General features: G+C 39.6%; 1 protein-coding gene and 1 long non-coding RNA gene across 4 annotated transcripts in view; one reads left to right on the top strand and one right to left on the bottom strand.

Annotated features, from left to right (window-relative positions):
• INTU (inturned planar cell polarity protein) overlaps window positions 1-25,192 on the bottom strand; it is a 39,339-nt gene that overhangs the window by 10,662 nt on the left and 3,485 nt on the right. For 2 of the 3 annotated variants that reach the window (XR_010360688.1, XM_064416446.1), the window contains exons 1-7: window positions 24,029-24,174; window positions 19,369-19,955; window positions 10,610-10,695; window positions 5,125-5,319; window positions 1,559-1,677; window positions 1,172-1,261; window positions 704-781 (exon numbers count right to left, since the gene is read on the bottom strand). Coding sequence is in view for 2 of the 3 variants with exons in the window: in XM_064416446.1 (XP_064272516.1) it covers window positions 704-781; window positions 1,172-1,261; window positions 1,559-1,677; window positions 5,125-5,319; window positions 10,610-10,695; window positions 19,369-19,955; window positions 24,029-24,165 (1,292 nt within the window). In the remaining variant the exon portion in view is untranslated. Of the gene's footprint in view, window positions 1-703; window positions 782-1,171; window positions 1,262-1,558; window positions 1,678-5,124; window positions 5,320-10,609; window positions 10,696-19,368; window positions 19,956-24,028; window positions 24,175-25,192 lie in introns of those variants that run through there. The other variant, XM_064416447.1, reaches the window with a different exon arrangement.
• The window catches only part of LOC135298658 (uncharacterized), a 501,452-nt gene continuing 500,460 nt past the window's right edge, over window positions 24,201-25,192 (top strand). Inside the window, exons 1-2 of the long non-coding RNA XR_010360690.1 lie at window positions 24,201-24,537; window positions 24,624-24,858. This is a non-coding gene — a long non-coding RNA (uncharacterized LOC135298658). The remainder of the gene's footprint in view (window positions 24,538-24,623; window positions 24,859-25,192) is intronic.

Here is a 25,192-nt window from a genome sequence, read left to right as displayed (position 1 = left end):
TTTTAACATGAAAAAAATGGTTTTTTTAACATGAAAAAAACCACTAGGCTGATAGCCAGGCAGTGCCTACAAACAAATGAAACCAGTATGGTGTTACCATAGAGCAGCTTACAGTGAGTGAAACTTCAGTCTCATCCTTTTGGAAACTGAGTTTCGTTCTTTTCTGTTCCCTATGGCATACACACATTAAGCCTGAATTAAATGCAAGAATATGAGAAATCACCTAGGCAATTTTATTTAGGTAACAGTCAAGACTGAAAGTCTTCTGGGTGATTTCCAAATGTAGAGAAAGACTTTCACTCTGCCAAATGGAGTTTGGCACTCCAGACACTCACTCTGGAGAAGTCCAGAGTGTTCACTCTGTTAAAAATGTAACACTGCTACACATGTTATGTTTCACAGACACAGAGGGTAACATTTGCAGAGTGCTGCTGACATCCACAGTGACCTGGATTATGGGAATGATTTAACCTGATCAAGGACAAAACTTTCTGAAGTGACAAAGCTTGCTTAAACAGTGTCTTACCAGTATTAAGACTGAAACCAAAAGGCAAGACCAACAGAATTCTTATTTTTATACAAGTGTAAAGGAACATGCCAAGAAATTCCCTGGAAACATTAAAATTAATCTTAATACTTGTCTTTTTCAGTGAGCACCGATGAAACATGTGACTGATAAGAAAATACTTCTGAAAGAACTCACCTGTCCAAGGAACTGTACATGAATGTCAAGGTCCTGACAACATTTTGAATCATGTTCCTCAGATGAGAAAGTGGCACACTAACAAATAAAAATTAAAATGTACAGCTATGGTTATAACATCTTTATGATCAATAAGCAGCCCTCCCAGAATGTGTAAATATGTAATATTACTGATGTTATTGAGCAGTCTCTGCAAAAACTTGAGTTTACCAAATCTTAGGATATTACTCTTTTCTAACTTACAGATATTTCTGGGATCTTATTCTCTTCAGAGGAAATGAAAAAGAAATTACAACAATGGATATAAAAAAGATGTGAGTAGTGAAATCTCAGACATAAAAAACTAGTTACAGTAAAAAGAGTACATTTTTAGTCCTTTCTTGCCACTTTTTTTTGTTAGAAGAGTACACAAAATAAATTTGAGGACACAAAATTTAAAGGAAAACAAAAATTTTCCTTGAAACTCACTTTTCTTCAGGAAGGCCAATTACGAGCAACTTGTCAGATTCTTTCCAGTAAACAACTTGGACCAGTTTTTCACATAAGAAAAGGGAAGAACTAGAAAAATGAAACCAGAAGTATTTCTGTTAACACTATGAAGTTATAAAGGAGTTGAAAATCATTTAACTGAATTAAAAATCCTAGTCACTGCTACCCACTACAACAAAACTCCCCCAAATCAATTTACATCCAGGCTGAGCACCCCAACTTCAGGCATGCTGTTGTAGTTAAAGAGTTACTGCCTAAACAGGTTGAGTTGCTCTGGTTTGTCTAGAACTTGATGCATGAGCCATGTTTGCTGTACATGTATGTATAAAACAATAAAAGCAGTAATGACATTTCAAACACTTTTACCTGATAATCTCGGTACCAGTAACACTTTCCAGTATGTCAGACAGTGTGAGAAATATCCCTCTCACACTTTTCAGTTTTTGGGATGCTTCAGATATGGGGTACTGATAAATAATTTCTTGCTGTGAAGAAAGTTAGCTGTTAGTTAAGTAAATCAAAACCAAAACCCCTCCACAAAATCCCCACAAAACAAGACAATGATTTTTTTTTGTGCTAACAGTTGGGGTTATTTTTAAACATGACATCTTTTATCATATCCTTTCATATGACATTGAAACAAGTAGGGTGCTGCATGGGCATACTGGAAAGTTCTAAAAGGCATATGAATGTTTCTACAGTTTTTCTACAGTTTTAAATTAAGTACACTTTTAACACACCTGATGCCAAGAGAGAGGAAGAAATTCTTTACTGTGAAGGTGCTGAGGCCCTGGCACAGCTTGCCCCGAGAAGCTGGGATGCCTCATCCCTGGAAGTGTCCAAGGCCAGGTTGGATGGGGCTGGGAACAGTCTGGTCCAGTGGAAGGTGTCCCTGCCCATGGCTGTAGGGCTGGAACTGGATGATCTTTAACATCCCTTCCAACCAAACAATTCTGTCATTCTCTGATGCAAGTATTGGTACAGTTCTTTCAGTGTTTAAATTCTGACTTAAACCCTCATCAGACAGCTCTTGTAAACTAACAAGAATATGAAAACTTAAGTCTCTCTGTATAACCCTACCTGGCTGCTTTACATGGATAGCAGAAAACATAACTGATGAATATGCTCAAATTTTAAAATACACCATTAAGATTTCTCATTAAACATCTGACCAGATACACTTACACAAGTAATTTGAAACTAAAGCTCTATAGAGATAAATATTTGTGAGATAGCTTTCTTTTTCTAACCATTTCTAACCATGGGCCAAAAATATTGCTTTCTGCCAAATCATGATGAGTCATTATTTCTTTCTGCATCTTCTCCACTGCAAAGATTATAGTAAATTATCTTTCTCCACAAACAAATGAAACACAGGCATGATTAACTTCCCTGTTTATGTCACTAATCACATTTAGCCAGTGCCAACACCCATTAGAAAATTTTCCTTCATCAAGACTAAAAGAATGCAAAATTTCATTACAGAAGGACCTGACAAACTCTTCATTTATATCCAATTTAATTAACTCTATTTATAAACACTCATTAGTGACAAGGATCTTTTTTTTTCAGCAATCAATCCCTCAACTGGAGAAACCCTGCTGTTTTCTAATTGCAGCACTGCAAAGGGCTAGAAAGAGCCCTTTTGCCCCCTCCTCACTATGAACTGGGGCCTTGACACAAAATTTGTTTGAGAATGATCTGAACACATTCCCAGGGAAAGAAAAGCCAACTGTAACAAACAGAACAGGCAGAACTGTTATCATGTATGGATATAGTGATTTCAAAAGGGCCAGCACATGCCACCAGATCAGCTGTCTCCAAAGCAAGCCCAAAGGTCACAGGCCAATGACAATGGAATTAATAAACACAAACAGCTCATTTCTTCAAGTGTAAATCCTCCCTCAACCCAACCCTCAAACCTGGACAGACTCTTCAGTAACAGCAGAAGGAACATGAATATTATTCCTTTTAAGACATGCTATTGCCAAAATCAGGTCAAAGATGTGAGTGTTGCACACTGCTACAAATAATGTATAATTGTAATACCCACCTTAAACTAAAATATAAAAAGGGCAGAATTGACCTTACTCACTGAGAAATTGTTACCATAGGGACACCCCCACAGGCACACACACATCCCAAATGATTCCCTGTACTACCTTCCTGTACAGCTGAGCAGACAGCTTACAAGTCTTAAAGCTCATTAATTCTATTTTAGGTGCCAAAAGCTCACAAGTGGAGTACTTATTTACAAGTTCCAGTTGCCACAGTTTACAAGGATGTGATCTGCATACTGTGCCTCCCCTGGACATGGGCAAAGCAGCTTCTTAAAGGATCATTATATTTCTATTGGGCAGGATGGCTTTGGTGTACCATAACTTCATTTAAAGTACTGTTTAAACCAAATCTGGGACAGGACATCTACAGAACAGAACTTGCCTGAAGTACAGAAAATGAAATTAAAGACAAATGCCTTAAAGAAGGAGACATTCTTTTGCAAGGAAACTTTATAAAGAGCTTCATTATATCAGCAAAGCATCTCTCAGCATATTTGGGGCTGCATAATTGCCAAGACTTCTCAGGAAACAATTCCGTGTTGTGAAGGGACAACAAGGGCATTACAATCCCTCTTTAACCTCTGCTCAGAGTTCAGGATTAATCAGTTTCTTGGGAGAATGTAAAGGAACAATGGGGCAAGAAACCAGTACTCAATTTACTGTGAAGTGCAGAATTGCAATCAGGCATTTACATGTGTAAGAGAGGAGCCAGAGGCCCTGAAATTATTTTTTTTTAATATTTCATAAAGTGTATATGGTCAAGAAAACACTGGTCTTGGACTAGTACATATTATGGTGTCATATAATTTTCTAAGGCTCTCCTTCCCAGCCCTGTCTCTAGAAAATAAAATTAAACCCTATTTTGTGTAGCTGTAACACTTCTTCTCTATTACCCATCACCAGCAGAATGCAGACTTGAAGTTGAAAAAGAGCATTAAAAAAAAGTAAAGGCATCTCAATCTAAGGATAAATTCCAAGGGAGAGAAAGCAAAATGTTTTCTTTCTGCTCCCCACTCCATCACTGTCCTGCCACCTTAGTCCCCGGGGACTGGGAAAACCTGTGCTTTGTTTGATGTCTCCTCAGCACAGATAATATAAGATGACTGGGACAGAATGCTTAATTTGAGAATTCACACAAAGGCTGAAGAGTCTTTTCCCAAATGTCTGTTCCTAAGAAGTCCACTTTGTCCACTTGTCATTTCCAGACTGGGCAAGAGGCCAAGCTCAGCTCTGTGTGTCTTCGTGGAGAGGAGTATTTGTAGCTATGGCTACATCCTGAACAACTACACAAACTTACATGCACACTGGCAACATTTCCCCCAACACAATAAGGAAAGAGAGTGAAAGGAAGCTTTACAGGACCAAGGAAAAGTACTTCAGTGCTCTAAAAACGCTGCCCAAGCAAGAATCAGCAGCTGACTGCTAACAGCAGACATGCCAGAGCCCTCTAAGAAATGGCACATTAGCATTTCAAAACACATGGAGCCAGACAGATTATGGATGTGGACTGCCAATAGCTCCTGCAGGGGGATATTTTTTTGACTAGGCAGATCCTGGCATTAAAAACCTCCAGGTCAGCATCCCAGAGACAGCTTGGCATTGGGGAATGCACCTTGGTTATGGAGTCATCACCTGGCTGCTCCTCACCTGCTCTCAGCTGAGTTCAAGGCCAGTCAGGAGTTTGTCAGCAGTGATGCTGGATGTTCACCTCTGGAATTTCGCCTTATTTCTACCAAAAGGGGTATTTTATGGATGATTCCCAAAGACAAACCATTAGGAGGATTTTTAATTTATCCTTTACAGCAAATATCCTAGCAGCTGCTGTGGTCAGTGGTTACCTTTGAGCTCAGGCTGATTGAGTCAGGCACATACCTCATCCTTGGATGTCTCCGAGTCCAGTTTCAGTGTGAGGAACATGACAATGTGAGGCACATCCTGCTGAAGGTCCAAAGTGTCCTCTCCCCACAGGAGCCGAACCAGGTTGTTCATACTTGACTGTGTCTGTTTGTTCCTTTGCTCAAAGGTCCCTTCAGGCTCAAATACTGAGGTCTCAAATGTCAGTTTAACCTATTAAGGTAATTAATTACTGTGAGAATGAGGCTGTACTTAAAATTGCTTTCCAGTATTAGATGAAACAGCTGGAGTTTGAGCCCTTAAAGAGGTTAGGTTTTCTCAGCCTCAGCTTTACTGAAGAAGATGTAAGCAAACAAAATTCCTGCTGTTTCAAGAAAACCAATTATACATTCAGCATTACATAACCATCTATTACAAAGGACAAAGCCAGCTATTACATGGTCTATGAACCATGTGAGTAAGCATGTGGTTTGCTATGTTTTCATACTTAATTCTTATGGTTTTGGGAATGGAAAAACATACTTACTGCTCTGGCTTTGTCTGAGCACAAAACCCCATTACTGTGCCTTTGAAACAAACACAGTATTTGACTTCTTTCAAAATGTCAGCAGTTTCCTAAGTACATATCCTGAAGGCTCTTTCTTGAGCATTTCTTTGCCATTTTGAGTGCACTGACACATTTGCACAGGGAAATCCATTTAAATTTACACTGGACTGCAAAAGTCTGTTAAATTGTAATGGTAGCAATTCTTACATTTCAGTATGTTAGCTTTACTTTTTTTAAAACTTAAAATTAGAAAATTAAAATTTTGTTGCTGTATTTAACAATTTACAACTATTAAGCAGTCTAGAAATTGCTTAGCTCCCTTACTGTGCTATGTCTTCAGAAGAAAAAGGATCAGAACACAAATACAACAGCCTCTCTTAAACAAAACCTTTAAAGTTTAGATGATCAAGCTGATTTTGCAAAAAAAATATATGATGTTTACTGTCCCTTATTTACCAAATAAGTTTAAAGCCAGGAGTTTTAGAATAAATGAATATTTCCTGACACACAAGCAACATAAAATCCAAAGTTGATGTGGAAACGTGTTTCAAAATTTGCTGTATAAACCTACTTTTTTAAGCTGTGACTTACAAAAATTATGTTTGTTAGTTGTCTCAGCAGTGATGAAAGTGATTTTTAAATTCTTTATGAATGAACACATTATCCAAAGTATGAAAGGAGATGTGAGAAACACCTGTATCTGACTGAGCATAAAAATCTTCCAAGGAGAAGAAATTAATTTACGTTCTTGGACGAGACCTTATTGTTTATCAAAGTGACTGAAGATATATTTGCACTAAGTAGGCATGCTTCTAGTTTCCTCTTTCACATGTTTTTACTCAAAACTGTATGTCTGCCTTGAAATACTGTAACATGGGAAGTTCTGAACATAACACATCACACCAAATGCTGCTTCTTAGTTAAAATCAGTGGCAGTTTAGCCTGAGGACTGATACAACAAAATCCATTTTTATTTTCTCAACTGCAATAAATTTTGGGAAGCCCAAGCAGATAATTTATACATTTAAAGACAGATCATTTTTGTAATTGTGTATGTGTGTACAGAAACTTGAAGAGAGGAGTGCCAGCAAGAAATAATCATGCTCTAAAACACCCACTGCCTGTCAAGCTAGCTTGGATAGAAGTGCCATCGTCAGCTCTTACAGCTACATTTAAGTCACTGGTTGCCATCTTCCACTTCACTCCCTCTCCCAACATTTTCCATTGATTTTTCCCTCTCCTATCTGGGCTGCTATCAGCCTTTTTTCTCCTCCTCTTCCCTGGTACAGGACTGCAGTCAGTCCTACTTTACTGTCCTGTACTGCCTCTTTCTTTTTTGACAGCAACTCATCCTTCACCCTCTCCTCACCAGTCCAGTTTTGATTCCTAGCACTGCACATGAACAGGGCTCGAGGAGCAGGAACACCCTGCTGAGAAGCAGCTGCTTTCTAAGAGCCAGTAACTTGATAGTTGATAGTTTCAGAAGTGTCTGTTTTCTTCTCCAGCATTCTGAGACTCAGTTCTGTTTCTCTGTCACGCCATCTGCATATATTTCAGAATATTTTCCTCATACCCTGTCTAACTTCTTACAGATTTCCTTAAGGTTCAATAGTTATTTCTCTTAACTTCTACTGCATCTTGTCTCTGGACATTTAGTCATGACACTTAGGCTACAGTCTCTACACTAATGACACACAGATGTCATTCTTGCTGCAATCTATCTTTTAGTCTCTCGATTTAAAAATAAAAACAAACTTAGTCTGTCTTAAGAGACACAACCATATGATCCTCCAGGGAACAGCTCAAAACAAACTGAACTGGACTGAACAGAACCTTAACTCTCTTGCAATCTGGAGTCATCCATGCTGCCTGCCACATCACTGTAATAGAAATGCCCCAAGAGACTGCATTTCAACATATCCTAAAGATAATGTGGTTTCTTTTGTTTGCCTTTTTTTTTTCTTTTTTTTTGTGGAGAAGAAATGAATCTTCATCCTGAGCAGTGCACAGGATCTGATTAAATAGGACTACTCAAGTCCCCTTTTATAAGTACTGACTGTGAAACCTTCCACAGCTTTGATTCCATTTCTCCTGAAGAAAATCAGTTCAATGCACAACAGGAAACAGAAAATGACATGAAGAATGAGAAAAGCATTAATATTCCACTCTATATATCATGCTCACATTCTCAGTACTTAGAACATTTCTCAAGAAGAATTCAACCAAATGGCAAGAAGGTGGCAGGAACAGCAAACTGTGAGGGACATGGATCATCATTTTCTACTTAGGGAAGATGACAAAGTGGAACATGACAGAGCTCTCCACAGCCATGGCAGGGTAAGGCATGAACAGTTAACTTCTTCTCAGAACACAGGAACATGGGGTATGACATGCACTTGGTTAGATGGCAATTTGAAAGCCAGTGATAATTAACATAATACAAATCAGTCACATAAATCACTGCTTCAGGATGCTGGAGGTCAAAGGAATTTTAAGAAACAAAAGACAACACAGAAATCCTTAACTGACTTTGCAAGTCCTTTGTTATTGACTACTGGAAGCTGGACAGTAGTGATTGGAAGGTCACTCTGTAATTAATCTGCTTCTTAATACCATTATACATTTCTCAGTGTAGAAAGAGAAAATGTAGCTGTTGTACCACTGGTCTGCTCCAGAAAGGCATGGTTTCATCTGCAAGAAAGCTGCATGGCTTGGAAGATGAATTTCATTACAGACAGAGCTGGGGGCATTGCTGGCCTTTGAAAGACTGGCTGCTGCTTCCTGTTTTCAGTATCTGTTTGCCATGTGCTTATGGTCTGCACAACTGGAACTCAAAATTTCAGGCTGAAATTTCTGATTCTAGATGTCTGCCTCAGGCTGGATATTTTTAGAAAGTTTTGAGTAAAATGGTTCTGCAACTTCAGAGTGAAGAAGAGTATATTCCTTCAGCATATCTTGCCCTTGCTATTCTGTCTTCTCTGTCTTGTGGTGCTAGGAAACAGCAACTATTTTGATTACAGAAATGTAAAACAAAGAACTAATGTAGCATTTGGACTTCTATTGCTCATTAAATGCACTAAATTAGCCCTTACAAGCCCAGATCTAATTGCCTAAATTGAGGGAAGAAAAACAAAATTCTGGAAACACAAATGAGATGTTATGTCGCATAGTGGAATTGAATCTGGGTAGTGAATTTTTTGGAATTAATTCCAGCAATTTTTAACCTGAATCCAGAAGAACAGGGGCTTCACTTAAAGAAATAAGATATGTAAGTAAAAAGGCTTTAAATTGCATATTTTTTGATATTCTGCAAGGTAAGAAGAATGAGAACACAGTAACAATTTTGCTTGTATTACAAAATGTCAGCTACAACAACCCTCTGTTTCTTCAGCAGTATGATTGCAGTGTACTGCATTGCAAAAAACCCTGAAGTCTGTATTTACATCTCCACTGGTCTATTCTAGCCACCACTTGTCTGGCCTGACTCAAACTGCACAGTGGAAAAGGAGTAATTGCACTTTAATGAAAGGATTTGGAAAGCCACCATGACAAACTGTTACACATTTCAAGTAATGGCTGCCTGCTTGACAGATTTACTGACAGAGCAAACACTGACACTGCATCATCACCAGCACTGCTCTGTCAGGGACTGCACTGCATTCTGGCAACAAGTAATACCTACACCCTCATCCAGAGAGGTGCAATTACACCAACTGGATCATCTCTGCCTTTCTCATCATTCTGCATTTAATAACAGCTACAGCAGCTCCGTATTTGGTCAAAGGCAGACAAGAGAAGGTTTTTCTCCCATGGAGCTCTGCCAGTACCTGACCACAGCTCCAGTAGCTCAGGCAAACTTCAGGCTGTCAGAGATCTTGGAAAGCTTCCTGAACTGACATCCCCAGTACTCAATCTCACTGCAACTGCAGATATATTTCCACAGGAACTTGCAAATAGAACTTTTGTGTTCAAGAAAACGTAAAATTTCCACTCTGAAAAATCTCTGGATTGTAAAATATGTCTATTATTATCATTATCTCAAACAATCTACCTGAAGAAAAACTACCAAGAGACACTTTAATTTTTAGCCTGCTCCTGCTCATACCTCATACATGAAAGTTTCAACTTTTATCTTGTCTTCCTGTCCATCAGGAAGTAGACTTAAGCAGATTAACTCAAAATATTCCCTTTTTATGCTAGTAACATCCTAGATAAGTAACACTCTCCTGGCATAGATCTGAAACAGCTATCTAATTCTTCATTACTTATTTAATTCTTCATTAGAGCTCCAAAATTATTCAGCTGGAAGAAAAGATATATGCAATAGGTTTTGGGGAAAGAAACATCATTCATCAGATTTTCTGGAGCTTTTTTGTGGTACCAATTTTTATTATTAACTTCTATCAGTTTCATCACTGTTGAGTTTTGAAAGATCTTGAAAGTATTCAATCTAACATCTCTTAGAACCCCAAGAATTAATTTTTGCATTTCAATATCAAACCAGTATCAATTTCACCATTTAAATGCTCTTAAATGTTTTTAATAGCACTCCTTTTGTTAATTCAGGCTTGGTTTTACTCTTGTGGTTTGTGAGTCTTATTTATATTGATGAAGATATAATTATTCTATTGAAGTATTTTCTAGAGCAATTATTACCATTTTACATGCAGTAATTGGCAAAAAAATCCATTACTATTCTGCTGACATGTTTATTTTTAAGCTAGACATCAGCACCTACCTATTTTCATAGGATTTTTCTGATTCCGATTTTTATCAGAATTAAACTCTGAAATTTCTACTCTGACTGAAGTCAAGCAATGCATTCAAAAGATAAGAGAGTAAATATCAAGAAAAAGGCCAACTAAATTTTGTTTCCTCAGGAAAAATGGCTAGAAGCAGTACTAACTTTCAGAGAGGATTTTTGGAATAAATGGTCAACTGTACTGTATACTGTACCTGCATAGGACCTGGAATGCAAGACAAGACCCTCTCTATGTTTTCAGAATTCACATCGACATCATTTACAGCAACAAGAACATCTCCTGGAGGTGGAACAGACAAGAAATGAGAAATTCAGTCGCAACTGCATCACAATACAGAGCACAACAGTGCCTTATTAAACATATTAATATGCCATTCAAGCTGTCATAAATGTCCATTTGTTATATTTAAGTAGATGTTTGTTACATGCAACATTTACCACTTTTAGTCTATTATCTTTGTATTCCTAAGGCCTTATGGCCACACTCACATCATGTGACAAAAAAATCATAGAAATATAGAGTGGTTTGGGTTGGAAGGAACCGTGAAGACCATCTAGTCCCAACCCCTTGCCACAGGCAGGGATATGTTCCACTAGACCAGGTTGCTTCAAATCCCATCCAACCTGGCCAAGAACACTTCCAGGGATGGGGCACCCACAGCTTCTCTGGGCAATCCTTTCCAGTGTCCCACCATCCTCACAGTCAACAATTTCTTTTCTCATGCCCAATCTGAATCTACTGCCAGTTTAAAGACATTGCCCCTTGTCCTGTCACTACATGTTCTTTTACAAAGTATCCCCCCATCCTTCCTGTATTCTCCCTTCAAGCCACAATTGGGTAACCATGAAGCTTCTTTTCTCCAGGCTGAACAATCCCAGTTCTCTCAGCACTTCCTTAGGAGAACTGCTCCATCCCACTGATCATCTTGGTGGCCCTTCTATGTAGCAATCCAAGCCTCACCCCTCCATCCAGGCTTGTATCACTCTTGTTACCTGACCAAAACCCAGCAAATTTCTCAACTTAGTCCTTTCTCTTCCGTTCCTTGCCCCCTGCTGTGGGTCCTCTCCATGTTTTTATCTGTCAGTTTTTCCTGCCTAACGGCTTCTAGTGTTTTCTACATCTTACACTCTTACCATCACTGGAAATGGGGAAAAAAAACCTCTTAGGATCCCAAAGATAAAGTCATTAACTGCAAGAGAAAAAGGTTTGAAAAATTAAAGGCACCACCTACAAAAGCAAACAGAACTGAATTGTAGCTTACAAACTTAAAATTCACATTACAGTCTAAAGTACGAAAATCAAACTGGGATTTCTATATGAAGTGAAGGAAAATAACCTCAAGAAGTATGAGTGGTAATTAATTGATGACCTATGCCTCATCCCCCTCAAAAAGATGTACGTCAAAGCATGGAGTGTGCAAGGGAGATATGAGACCTGTGGAAAAGAAAACCAACTTGGAACACTAGAAAACATAAAAGTAAAATAACATCGAGAGCTAAAACTACATAGACCTGTCAAAAAGAACAGAAATTGGAAAGTAAAAATCAAAGGGTTTTTGACCATTCATTGTTTGGCCTTTCCTTGGGATGTAGGTGAGTGATCCCATCCAGAGTACTCCTGACAGCCCTATTCACCTGTGCTCAAGAAAAAAGAAATCAAATGAGATCAGATAGACAGAAGTAATACTGCAGCAACCATGGGAAATGAACAATCTCTTGGTTAAAGACAAGGTGAGCAGAGCCTAAGTGAGAAAGCAGTTAGAGTGGAAATCAGAAGGTTCTGTAGATCCAGAGACTTTCTACGAAACCTTCCAATAAAGATACTTAGAGCAAACTACCTAAGATGAGGCAACATAAATTTAAGACAAGAACTGTAAGAAGCGACTGCCAATGGCACCAGCATTTGATGGTTCATTAGTTCCTTCATAGAGGCAAATATTCAACTTTAGAGTAACAAAATAGACCTTATTTTCTACTAGATTTTCTTTGGTGGCACTTTCAGTTGTCTCTGCTTTCTCTTGTGAAAAACTCTATTAGTTTCCAGCTTACATCTTATGTAGGCAGGGAAATAAAGAAATTAGCTTCTTACTTAACACTGACAGTGACCAAATTCTTAAATGTGAACTGAAGAGCTCCTCTGAACAAGCAGATTGAAAACCAAGATTCATTTTGCTTGAGCTGCACAAAGACTCCCCTAGAAAGTACCTCCACATCCTCTCCAAGATTATTAACATGGTGTTCATCACTCAGGCAGTGGAAAGGGATTAGAAAAAGGATATGGATTTGCAGCAAAAGTGCATAGTTATATTTTAAGCCTTGACTTGGCAACAAAGATGTCATCAAGTGCAGAAATAAAGCACTGAAGTACTGTAGGGTTCGGCATGTATTTCAGTTTTCCAGGGAGAAGACTTGCTCAGCTCAAACTGACGCAGTGCTAATGACATGCACACCATGGAAAAGCACAGCCTGAGTCTCTAAGGTCTCTCCATTCCCTGAGAATCTATTCAATGACACGGAATGCTCAAGTTCAGAAGAAGACTGACAGTTACCAGTCACTATGTTCTACCTTGGTTTTAAATACCTTCAAATGGCAACTGCGATTCTCCCAGGTAGGAGGGAAGAAATTGCTCAAAATCAGCAGTGATCAAAATCAAGGCCAATAAGAGACAGAACATTCTTCTTAACCATCAGTAAGGAAACACTGATTACTTCCAAAATGCAAGCAATATTCCTCTTTAATACACCAGGTAATCAGTTGCTCACTCTTCTTTTACATTAAAGGGAAATTAATTCCTACTCCTTCTGAATGGAAAACCAAGAAAAGGCTACATTTTATTCTACATATAAAAATGTTGTTTTTCTTTTCAAGAAATAGCTCTCTCCCTAACCTCTGTTTCTTGATGCACAGCACAGTTAAGTTTTAGCCTGTCAAATCTTCAACACAACAGTCATTCAAAGTCAGAAAAGCTGAAAGTTAAACAGCATTTAAAAGGAACTCAGTAAGTTCATGACAGAGCCCCAGGACATGAAAATTAGTAATGAAAAGCAGAGCACTCAGGCTACTCTAATATAACAAGAATTATAAACAGGATTACTATGTTCTCTGTTAAGAACACTGTATTACAGATCATTATAACACAACTACAAGAGAAAGCGTAAATTACTCTTGTACTTATCTTAAATTCATCTGCTTAAACAAAAGTTGTTTGTGTTCTGTTTGTTTGACTGGATCTTTAGGAATTCTGTTGCAGAGCCATTCAGAGAAGCTGCACACACTTTGCGAAGACATCCACACCTCAGCACCTGAGAGGCTGTTTTGGAACCACCAGGGTGGAATAGACAAAGACACTTTGAAAGGAGAAGAGCCATCAGTATTTACATGTTACATACTACAAGGGTTTTATTTATTTAACGCCTAATGTACACATGTAAAACTTTCATTGCAGCAGTAAATATTTATTCCACCCAATTGGTAAAAATGTAATCATGGACCATACATGGAACAGCTTTCCAGAGCACACAGCCCAAGCAGTCCTGTAAGGCTGCCTTTCTTCTGCCAGAAAGTGCTGTAGCACTATCAAAGAAGAGCAACTTGATACACAACAGAAAATCTTTACTGATTAGTGTGGGTTTTCCAGAATTGGGGGTTGAGGCAGCGAGGGGTGGGTGTTTGCATTTTTTGCTACTTTTCTTTTCGCCACACACAACAGCAGTCAAAGAATAAAGACCATGAAGTAACAGAGTAAATAACATCACTGGGCAAAGTATGAGCTGTGTAAAATTACAAACCCAGAGTAGTCTTAAAGCAGGACATGACCACAAGATCTACTCGGTGTGATAATTAACTGCAGTGAAAGAGTTAATACATGCAAGCTGTACTTTGTAAGAGCTTGACATCTACATTTTATTTGAGAATTGTTTCTTGCCCTTTAGCAGTGTGAAATACTTACAGAGAGACAGACTGATTCAGGTCTTCAGACATTAATTATGTTAAAAAATTAATGCAATTGTATTAATCTAATTTCACTTAGCTAATACTTAAACAATTCAGGTTAAATGAAATCAAAGTGTATATACAATATATACAAAATAAATAGCTTTTGAAATTGTTTAAGTTGGTCTGACTCAATGGTCTGCAGAGTTAAGTCAAACCATTCCAATCTAAAACATCACTGAATTGCAGATGCAGGGAGAAACATCACAACAAAGTATCACTCAGTTCCACTGCAACAGAGGAAAGGAATTTTCTTTAGGCAGCTCCAGGATATCATTCCTTAAGTCAACAAATTTATCTTTAGAAAAAAAAAAAACAAACAAGTCCTTCTGAAAGAAAGTCGTTTAGACTACATATTAGGAAGAGATTCTTTCTTGTGAGGTGCTGAGGCCCTGGCACAGGTTGCCCAGTAGAGCTGTGGATGCCCCATCCCTGGAAGTGTCCAAGGCCAGGTTGGATGGGTGTGGCTGGGGAAAGGACTAGATGACCTTTAGGGACTCTTGCAACCCAAACTGTTCTATGAGTCTATGACTCTTTCCAAGGAATGAATTAAGCTTTACTTAAATATCCTAATAATGAATGATCAAGCTTTTGAGTGCTATTCACTTACTGTGAAAAGATTCTCAGTTCACAAAGAACCTGTAAGACATCCATATATGTTCTCTGCACAATGTTAAGCAGGGCTGAACTTTGAGTGATGAAATTGAATTCTATTTCATTTGTTCTCATCAGAAGAAACTTCTCCCATCTAGTCAGCAGCACCTAAGACCAGTGTGTGTTAATCTCAAACACCCAGTCTGCACACAGCTGCTGGAATTATTCCTTCCTCTTTAAGGACAGAGTTTAGGCAAGTCTTTGGCACTGCTGACATCCCTAGAATGTTTATTTCAGAGCTGCCTATCTCTTTGCCACTTGAGGCACAAGACTGTGACTTCTGTTAACCATCCCTTCCCTAGAGACACACCTGCAAGCACCATTTCTAAAAGCAGATCCCCATTGGATTAAGCCCAGAGACACTGAATGGCAAATGAGCATTTCCATACTGTGATGGGAAGGGCACATTTTTTTTTTGATATCACAAAAATCAAGCTGTTCCCATGGGAGAGGATGGAGGACACTTTTGTCATGGAATTCTGATATTTAGTTTTTTCTGTTCTTGGTAATGACTTGGTGGGAGTCAGTTTAGCTTTCCTAAAAAGGCAAGCTATGGAATGCATTCCTACTGAAGAAAGGCAGATCAATTACTTGTTTTATATGTTAGCAGGCTGCTTTCATCCAAACCAGTGCTGCTGTGCCTCAAGAGGAGATTAAATGAATAAAAGCCACATCCCAAACGACACAGTGAGAACACAGCAAAGCTTACACAAACTGTTTCCATCCTCTGAGCCCAACATCTCTACTCTGGAGAGTCTTTTCAACAAATACACCATGTATGGTAATTCCACATAAAAATCACAAACTCTCCCAGTATTTTGGTCCTTTAAAGGTTTTTTTTTTTTTTTTTTCTGACAGGACTCTAAGGATACAGACCTTTCAATTTAATTTGCATAGATGTTCGAAACTGGATTATTATAGCCCACCTTTATTATCAAACACAATTACTTCTTGTCAGTGGGGATTTTTCACATTTTTTTGACAATTGTACATACTGCTAAAGTGGGAAGATTCATGCTGAGCTATTCGGTTATGAGAGCAGTCAGATACTTTCAAAGAGGATAACAACAGTATGTTTTGTTAGTGAAAAGAGCTTTGCTGTATTTTCAGTGTCATTGGAATTAATTTTTTACTTTTACTATAGTAAAGATGATCAGCATTTAAAAGAACTCTTCCCCGGCGTGAAGCCAACATGTTTCAATTTGAAGAAGGCTGGGAACCAAATTATAATGGCATTACCTGTCACAACCCTTTTTTGTCAGGATCTAAATGTATTTTGAGAAGTTTTTCCCCTTTGAAGATATGCTCAAAGTTTTCCACAGCAGACCAAGCTTTGCATAATGTTGCAAATTAACTGAAGCAAGGAAAATGTTTTGCCAAAAATACAGAAGACATTTAAAAAAGCACAAGATAGAAGCAACTGTATTTCATCTTAACCAAAATGAAAGTGGCAGCGAGTTTAAAAATCAATGAGGGCTTTTCTGTTTTGAAAATTTAAGATGGATGCTGGCCTGCTAAATGTAAAAAAAAAAAGATAAACAACACATGGATAGAGTGCCATCTTCTTAGAGTTACAAAGCAGCAGGGTTTTTTAACTTGCAAAACTGTTGTGTTTACTTTCATATGGTCAGTGCCTGCATTCCACTTGGTTAATAAAGTACAGCAACAAGACTTACGACTTCCATATGCAATCTTAAAACCAAAAATTAAAGTGTATTGTGCAAATAATAAACAGATGTTTGAAGTGTTCAAAGCTATAAAGGATACGCATTCAAAACAAATAGGGGAAGCCACCTGAGGAAAGTGATTATTAAGGATTGAAAAAGAAGTTACTTCTACTAAAAATGCTGAGCATAAACCAGTTTGTGAGTCAAAGTGATTGCTGCAAACTGGTGACCAGGAAGACAACCAGACGTCATTTTAAAGCATGTATTTTGAAAGGAAAATATAATTTGAATTTGCCTCACAAAGACTACTGCCAAGATGGTCTGGAGCACTGAAATATTATAAAGCTAAACAAGAACAGGTTAATGTTTATACACATACAGGTCATACAAAGCACAGCAGCCAGCAGGCATTGCTGTGCTGTGCTGATCAGGTATTCCTCCTCTGTGATGGCCTAGGAAGTTGCTCACTTTTGTGCTAATTCTTCCATTTCAGATTGAACACAAAAACATCATTTACTGGCTGTTTCCACAATTCTCCACATGACTCCTGAAACCTACTTTGATCAAGAACAACTGAAAGGCAAAGTTCTGCTGTTACTGCTCTTGAACTTTCTGCCCACCTTCAGCTCCTGTAATGATCTCAGGAGCTATCTACTGAACTCTAGTTGCTTCTAAATCAGGCTTTAGGTGTACACCACAGCTTTGGATGTACACCACAGCTATCCCATCCTGTGATGTGCAGTACAGAGGCAGTAAACCCCACGGATTTTTGACAAGAACAGCATTTTTTTACTGTATATTCTTTATGCAGACAAGACTGAAATCTGAGCATCTAATTTATGCAAAGCCTCCCTATTTCTAGACACCACATAAAAATTCCAGAGTACTCAGCTTCACTATAGATATATAATTTGAAAGTATTTTTATATGAAAATTATACATTTTCCACTGTTGGCATTGAACACAGCTCATTTTCCCAGTTAAGAGCTGAATATCCCCAGAATGTTTAGAACTATTTCATTTCCAATGTGCAAAAAACACAAGGCAAGGGTTGATGATATCCTGGGACACAATAAAGTGCAAGACTCTTCTTAGATGAAGTTAAATGTTCTTCTATTTGAAACAAAAACAGCCCCACAGTTTTCATCCCCACTAGCTCCGGGAAACATTAAGTGCAGCAGATGAAATACTGTCTCTGGTTAGGTCAGCTTGATCTCCTGGATCTGGTACTTGCCTACACTCTTGAGACTTCACACCTGCCCTCACAAAAATGTTATACACAAATCTGTGTTCCAAAATTAACTTACAGGTTACAAACACCCACTCTTACACTAATTAGATTAAACACCCTTAAGCAGATCAAGTTGAAACTCAGTCTCTCCTACTTCACATCCCCCACTTCTTGACTAATCAGCTCTTGCTGGTAAAATTTGATAGTTATCCAATTTCCTCTCTGGAGTATTCTTTAGCATCTCTACCAAAAAACTCGTGCTGGAGCAATCAGGCAGTTGAAGCACGATGTGCCTTTTTACACACACACCACTGGAATTTCAAAAGCACTCATGCTGACTTTGGGGGATTTGTGCTACTTATAGCATTAAGATTTTTAATGATCTTCTAACCATCATCACATCTTTCCTCTCCTACTCTGTGAGCAACCAGCTTCAAGGGTAATTAAATAATCTTTCACCCTTTACAGACATGGCTTGGTTGTCTCACATTTACTGTCTCTGAGGTTGATGTCCTGTGAGTTCCAAGTTTTGAGCAGCCTCAGTGCTGGGAGTGGGAGTATTTCTGCTCCCTCATTACCCCTGACAGCAGTTCATTCCCCTCCATCATTCACATTTGTGTGCCTGTCAGACCTTCTGTGACCCAAGTTTAACTTACTGCACCAGCAAAATACAAATAGCCAATTTCTCTTCTGGGTTAGTTTCCTGCCAGCTTATTTCATCAGCTCATGGAAGTGCCGGAGCTGCCAAACCACCACAAAGGCTGTACTGGCTCACTGCCTTCCCAAACTGCAGCTCTGCCATGGATTTGGAACCTCCCAAAGTCACAACTGCTGAGGAAGCCTCTGTTGGACTTGCTAAATAGAAAAATAACCAAACAAGGCTGTGGAGAAAGTTTGTAATGTAAGAACGTATCTTACTCAGTATTTTTTCCCCTCATTTTTATGATACAAAATCCATGTAAAGCATATATAAGCAAAGCTTTTATCTAAGGGGGATGCTGTGGAGAAGAACAAAATCTAAATACAGTATCTGGCAGACTATAGTTTGCTCCAGTTCCATTTACCTACTGAGCAAATCCTCAGCTAAAATCTTAAGTCAAAGGTGGTGGCGGGGTATTCCCTGCTCCAGGCTGCTCAGTGTGTGAACACTAAGGGATGGTCATCTCCTTACTGCATTAACACCTTTTAGGTTATGCCACGTGTCCTAGAAATCAGTAACACAGTAAAACTGACAGGGTACCAAACCAACGGATGCAATAACACTGACTTAAAACAGCCCCTTAAGAACTGATGTAATTGCTTACGTCTCAAGAATATTCAAGTCAGCTGTCTCTAAAAGCAAAAACCACCATAAATCTTCATATTAAAGGAAGAGTGCAGAAGTTAGCTATTCCTTCAGTTACTTACCAATCAGGATTTGACCTGTTTTCATTGCAGAACTACCTGGCACCAAGCCATGTACCACAAGCTTCTCTTCACTGGCTCCTCTGGTGCCTTTTTCCTTCCTGCCTTGTTTTTCCACTCTTCTGCTGCTCCATGAAGACTGATGGACAATCCCTACTAAGGCCTCCAGCAGCCTCTGCTGCTCTTCTTCCCCAGCACTGTGGAGTTTTCTGGGATTTACATAAACAGACACATCTTTGTACTTTTGCTGGACAGTCACACCCATTTTCTGAGCAGACCGGTGCTTCAATATGGAAGTAGGACCAGAGGGGTGCTCATTGCAGCTTCCACTGCCTTTCTTACCAGAACTCTTTGGTAGAAGACTCTTCTTTTTCAGCATTTTGGTCCATTTCTTCAGTTCATACTTTCTTTCCTTTCGTGATCCCTCTTGAATGATTTCAGCTTCATTTTCACGAAACCTGACATGATTCACTGCTGGCATTTCTGGACAGCTGTTCTGAAGCAGAACTTCTTCTTCACTTTCACTTAATTCTAAATAAAATAATTCTCCATTTTTCTGCACACTATCCAACCACTCGGGCTCAAGGTCACTGGAAAAGAAAGAAGAATGATCAATGAGTTCTGATAAGGAAGATCACTGTGCATGTGATGTCTGATTATTTTAAGTAGGGACGGGACAGAGAGAGTACAAGGATTGAATAAAAAGCAGGGAAAAAAAATAGTTGCCTCCTGAACACTGACAGCTCAACTGCTTTAAGTCTGCCATGAGGGTTAGAGCTTGTTTTAGATAAATGATGGATAAGGCAAGGAAAGACATCCCTCTCACCAGTAAAATACTTTCTTCAAATGCCTTAGAGGAAAACAGCCATTGCAAAAAGCTGTATGCTCTTTTCAGAAAACAAATATTTCTCTGACAAGTCTTAATTAGTAATTACATTCATGTGCACAATGGACTTTCTCTTAAGAGAAAAAATTTCATTCTTTTTGTTCTCTCCCATTATTTTTTTCTTCATGCATTTGTAATATAATCGTGGCATGATTTTTGAGGAGGTCCTGTGCAGAGCCTGAAGACGGACTTGTTTATCCTTGTGGGCTCCTAACTCAGGATATTCTGTCATGCTATGGGAACACAGATTGCACTGCCAGTCCTTTGGAAAGATAAGATAAACATTTTAAAAATCACTTAGATTTAACATTAAAATAAACCCCAAAACAATCTAAGATGAAATCTAGGTAACAGTTTTAAAAACCCAAGTTCCAAACAGCATCTGCAAAAATACACACTGAAAATGCAAAGAGGCAGCAGTGCTACAGAAACAGGTCTGGCAGCTGGTGTGGATCACCCAAAGTCAAGAGCAAGACACTTCTGCAAAGCAGCTCTAGGATATAACAGAAACATCATCAGCACAGTGCAAAAAAATTTTTGTCCTAATTTGGCAATGGTGATGTGTCAGCCATGTCTAGTTTTGGATATCGGGTTTTAAGAAAGAGGTAATAACTGGAACACACCCAGAGCAAAGAGACAAATGCTATACAGCCTACAAACACATTTAAAGGGAAGGAGACTGAAGGAAATTATACTCTTTTGGCTGAGGAAAAAAAAAAAAAACCAACCAAAAACTGCCTGCTGAGGGGCAACAGACCAAATGAACCTTGAGGAGAATTATGGAATGTTACTCCAGATCGATAAGAATCCATGATGGCCACAGTAAGAAGAGTACTCATAGGTTTAATTATCTGGGATGTTCTGCATGGAAGATTTTCAGGAACAGACAAGACCAGTTAATTCTTCCTAACCACATAAGAAAGAGGTCTCTCTGTTTCATAAAAATCATATAAATAAAAATGTGACTGGAGATTTACATCATAATTAATACAGTAGTTTAACGTCACACATTCACACATTTCACACTAGAAGTACTTTTACTGAATAAAGAGTGCAAATCTGGTTTAAAGCTAGTAGTAAATATTCAAATAGAGCATTAATCTGAAAACACAGCTAAATGACAAAAGTTTAGCTGAATGGAGAACATTATACAGACATTGCACCAGAGTACCTTTAATGGCTCAACAAGAGGATCTGGCTGGACTAACAATAAAGAAAACATTGGCATTACTGTCTTTCTGGAGCCCCAGTTATTGAGAAAAGTCTATGGATCCTGCAGACAAGAAGAAACATCACTTATCTCCTCTGCATTTATTAGCTTTTTTACCCAAATAGACAGTTTAAAAGAAGATAATTTGGCTCTACCTTAGGGATAAATCCAAGTCTGTGATTTTCAAAATCCTAAGTTCTCATTCAAGAAAGTATCAGAATGCTGAAAAAACCTAAAGGCTGTCAAGGGCACACTCTTTGTGATCCACCTTCTCTCAGAAGGTGGTAAGCAAGAGGTAACATGAGAAGAGGTTTTCCTTGGTTTGTTTTTTAAGGAGTACTCCCACCTTCTGACATGTGTAAGCAAAATCAAGCAAAAACAAACAAAAAACCTCCAACAAAACCCAACCAAAACAAACAAAAAACCAAAAATCCCCAAAACAACCAATCAGCTCCCCCCCCCCAAAAATAACCCAAACAAAAAATGGAAACAAAAAAGGAAACAATAGAAATTTACAAAGAAATTTCATCTGCATTAGCAAAAACTCCTGTCATGTATGATAGCATTTTTATTCCCTCTTTAAAAAAGACTGTGATCTTTGGAAAAGCTGTTTCTTCTTTGGGGTAGATGTCAAAATTTCAGCCTGGACATGAGTTCATACACTCATGTCCTCCGGCTTTGTTCTCTATTTTGATTAAAACAATATGGACCATTGGAGGAAAAAAAAAAAAAAAAAAGTTGTGGGCATGTCTGGTGTTTACTCTGTGCTCACCCAAACAGAACCACTCCACAGAGAAGTCAAGAAGGAACTGTACTGTAAGAAGCTCTCAAACTCTCACTTTCCCAACAGAGATACTCACAGGCATCTGGAAAACCAAATCTGAAACAAGAAGTCTGCACCTAGCATGAGAGGTTTTTCCCCCTAATACTGTAGCATCACAATGAATTTAAACCAAACAAGGCAAGAAAAAAGGAAAAAAATAATAGATCTCATGTTGATCTGTTTTCTCTTGTGTCAAAACAAGTGCTTACACAATACCCTCAACTTGCCTCTAGGACTGGAAGCTTCAGTCAAGGGAGCTAGAAATCCTGAAGGCCTGCATTTCCCTAAGAGGAGTTTCCCTCATCCCACACAGGTATTTCCTCTTTGGGAAAAATGTCTGAAAAACTGTGCTGATTGAAATGGTCCATTAATGGAAGAAAGATAAATTAGAAAGGATCCAAGTTCTGCTGGATAAATTGTTATGCAGATAAAGTATTAAAAGTACCATACATATCATTACAAGTAGTAGACGCGTTATGTGCTCAAATTTGTGGAACAGCTTTATTCCCTAAACAGATATAAAGAACGACAGTAAAAAGGCATTTTAGATGAAAGAATTGAGAAAAGAAAAAACTCCAAACACACAAAATATTAAAAGAAAATATGGCTTCAAGCTGAAATGTTACAGTTGACTTCTGGCTTATAAATATAAGAATAAAGTAATGTATGTGTATGTACAACAGCTTTATCTCTGAGTCAGAGGTAAGGGGCAACTACAAAATAAACTACACAATTCTAACTTCTCCCACTTAAACCTTTTTTTTTTTTTCCCTTCCACTGCACAGCCTGATGAAACTTACACGCTGAATGTCTTTCATCTCATGATGAAACTTACAAGCTGTGCTTGACATTTCAAATGTGTATTTCAGGGTCTAATCAATGAAATGCCATTGATTAGACCCTGAAATACACATTTGAAATGTCAAGCACAGCTGTCCTAACACAGGGAACCAAGTCGATGTTGTAAATTGTAAACAGCCAAGTTGTCGTTGTAAGTTTAACTTCATCCGAATGAAAAAATATGGAAATAAACCAAAACCCCGGAGGTTGCATTTGTAACTTTAGAATATGTATTATTACAGAACTACCTTCTGACTTGGACTGAAGGTGTGTGAAGAATGCGCTTTACACATGCCAAGTGTAAAGCGCATTCTTCTGAACACAGGGAACCAATTCAATGTTGAAAGTTTAACTTCATCCGAATGAAAAAACATACAAATAAACCAAAACCCCGGAGGAAGCATTTATAACTTTAAAATACGTATCATTACAGAACTATCTTCTGACTCAGACTGAAGATGTGCTAAATACACATTCCAAGTGTAAAGCACGGCTGTTTCAACACAGGGAACCAAGTCAACGCCGTAAGTTTAACTTCATCCGAACGAAACAATATACAGATAAACCAAAACCCCGGAGGCTGCATCTCTAACTTTAAAACACGTATTATGCAGAGCTGCCTTCTGGCGCAGGACACTAAAATAAAAGCCCACAAGGTCCGCAGGGACGGCCCCGCTCCCTGCCGAGCCCACACCGCGATACCGTCAGCGCTCGGCAGGGAAACACTGCCGGAAACCTCGCACGGCTCTCTGCTCCTGGGGCCGGCCCGGCTCAGCCCAGCTCAGCCGAGCTCACCTAAACCCGGCCCAGCCCAGCCCGGCAGCGCCGGGGCGCTCCCGCCGAGCCCCCTCAGCGCGACCCCGGCCGAGCCCCCGCGGCTCGCCCTTCCCGGCCCCGCGCTTACTCGGAGCTGGCAGTCAGTGAGGAGCCGCCGGAGCCGCTCTCGCTGTCGCTGCCGGTGCCGGTGCCCGCGGGCTCGGCGCCTCCTCCTCCCCCGGCCGCCTCCATGCCCCCGGCGGCGCCGCTCCCGAGGGCCGCCATGGCAGCCGCGCGCCGCCGCGGGGCACGTGACGCGCGCCGCGCCCGCCCATTGGCCGGCGCGCGGCTCGCCATGGGAACGGAGGGACGCGCGGGCGCCCGAGGGCCGTGAGGGGCCCGTCGCTCCCGAGTCCCCCGCGGCCGCGGGAATTCCCGTGTGCCCGGCCCGCCCCGGCCCTCGGGCGCCTTTCCCTGGCTCGACAGCAACGCGCCGTGGAGAGCCGGGCTTTATTTAGCTGCCTGATTCCAAGGGGCCAGCACCCGTCCCATAAAAGACGGCGGTAGTGAAACTCCGGAGTCCTGGGGTGAGGCTCAGAGCCAAGCCCTGGTCAGGAGGGGGAAACACCAGGCAAAAAGTGGCTCTGGGGTCAGCTGGTAAGCAAGGAGATGCCTCTGTGCTTCATTTTATGTGCTATTTCATCAATTTATCGAGCAATTAAGGTTGTCTCTCCTTATATTAGTTGCCTAGGGCGGCTCAGGAGAAGCAAGGATGTGACAGACCCAAACAAGAACCTTAAAATAGCCCCTGCAGTCTACACGTGTAAAATCACGCACAGTCGAGACACACACGCAAAAAACCCCCCTACTCGGTTTTCAGGACTTCAATTGTTCAGATCCATGAAAAACAAGACCTGTGGCAGCCCTGCAGACAACTCGCTGTGTAGCTGTGTCAGTAAACCCATCAGGACACACATGGTGAGTAGGGAAAGGGATGGAGAGTAATTGCTGGAACATGTTCCGTGTGCTGGATTTAATCTCTGCTCTGTGGGATATTTGCACAGCTTCGGCAGTGAGGTTTTATAGCCCTGGAACACTACAGAGGAGTGACAGAATCCCGGTATGAAATTGCTGTACTTGAAATGGCTTTAGGGAAGTGTATATTAGCAAGCGTGATTTCAAGTGAATTAACAGACAGAAATGTTTTGGACTCGCATCCATGTGATTAAGGCTTCAACTGGAGTAAAAATACCTATATTAAGTACTGGAGGGCCATTCTGAAGTCCCTGGACAACAGCAGATTTCACAGATA

The sequence above is a fragment of the Passer domesticus genome, chromosome 4, assembly GCF_036417665.1.
Source record: "Passer domesticus isolate bPasDom1 chromosome 4, bPasDom1.hap1, whole genome shotgun sequence".
NCBI lineage: Eukaryota > Metazoa > Chordata > Aves > Passeriformes > Passeridae > Passer > Passer domesticus.
Note: the sequence above shows the minus strand (reverse complement) of the source record. Positions and strands in the feature narration are given on the sequence as shown.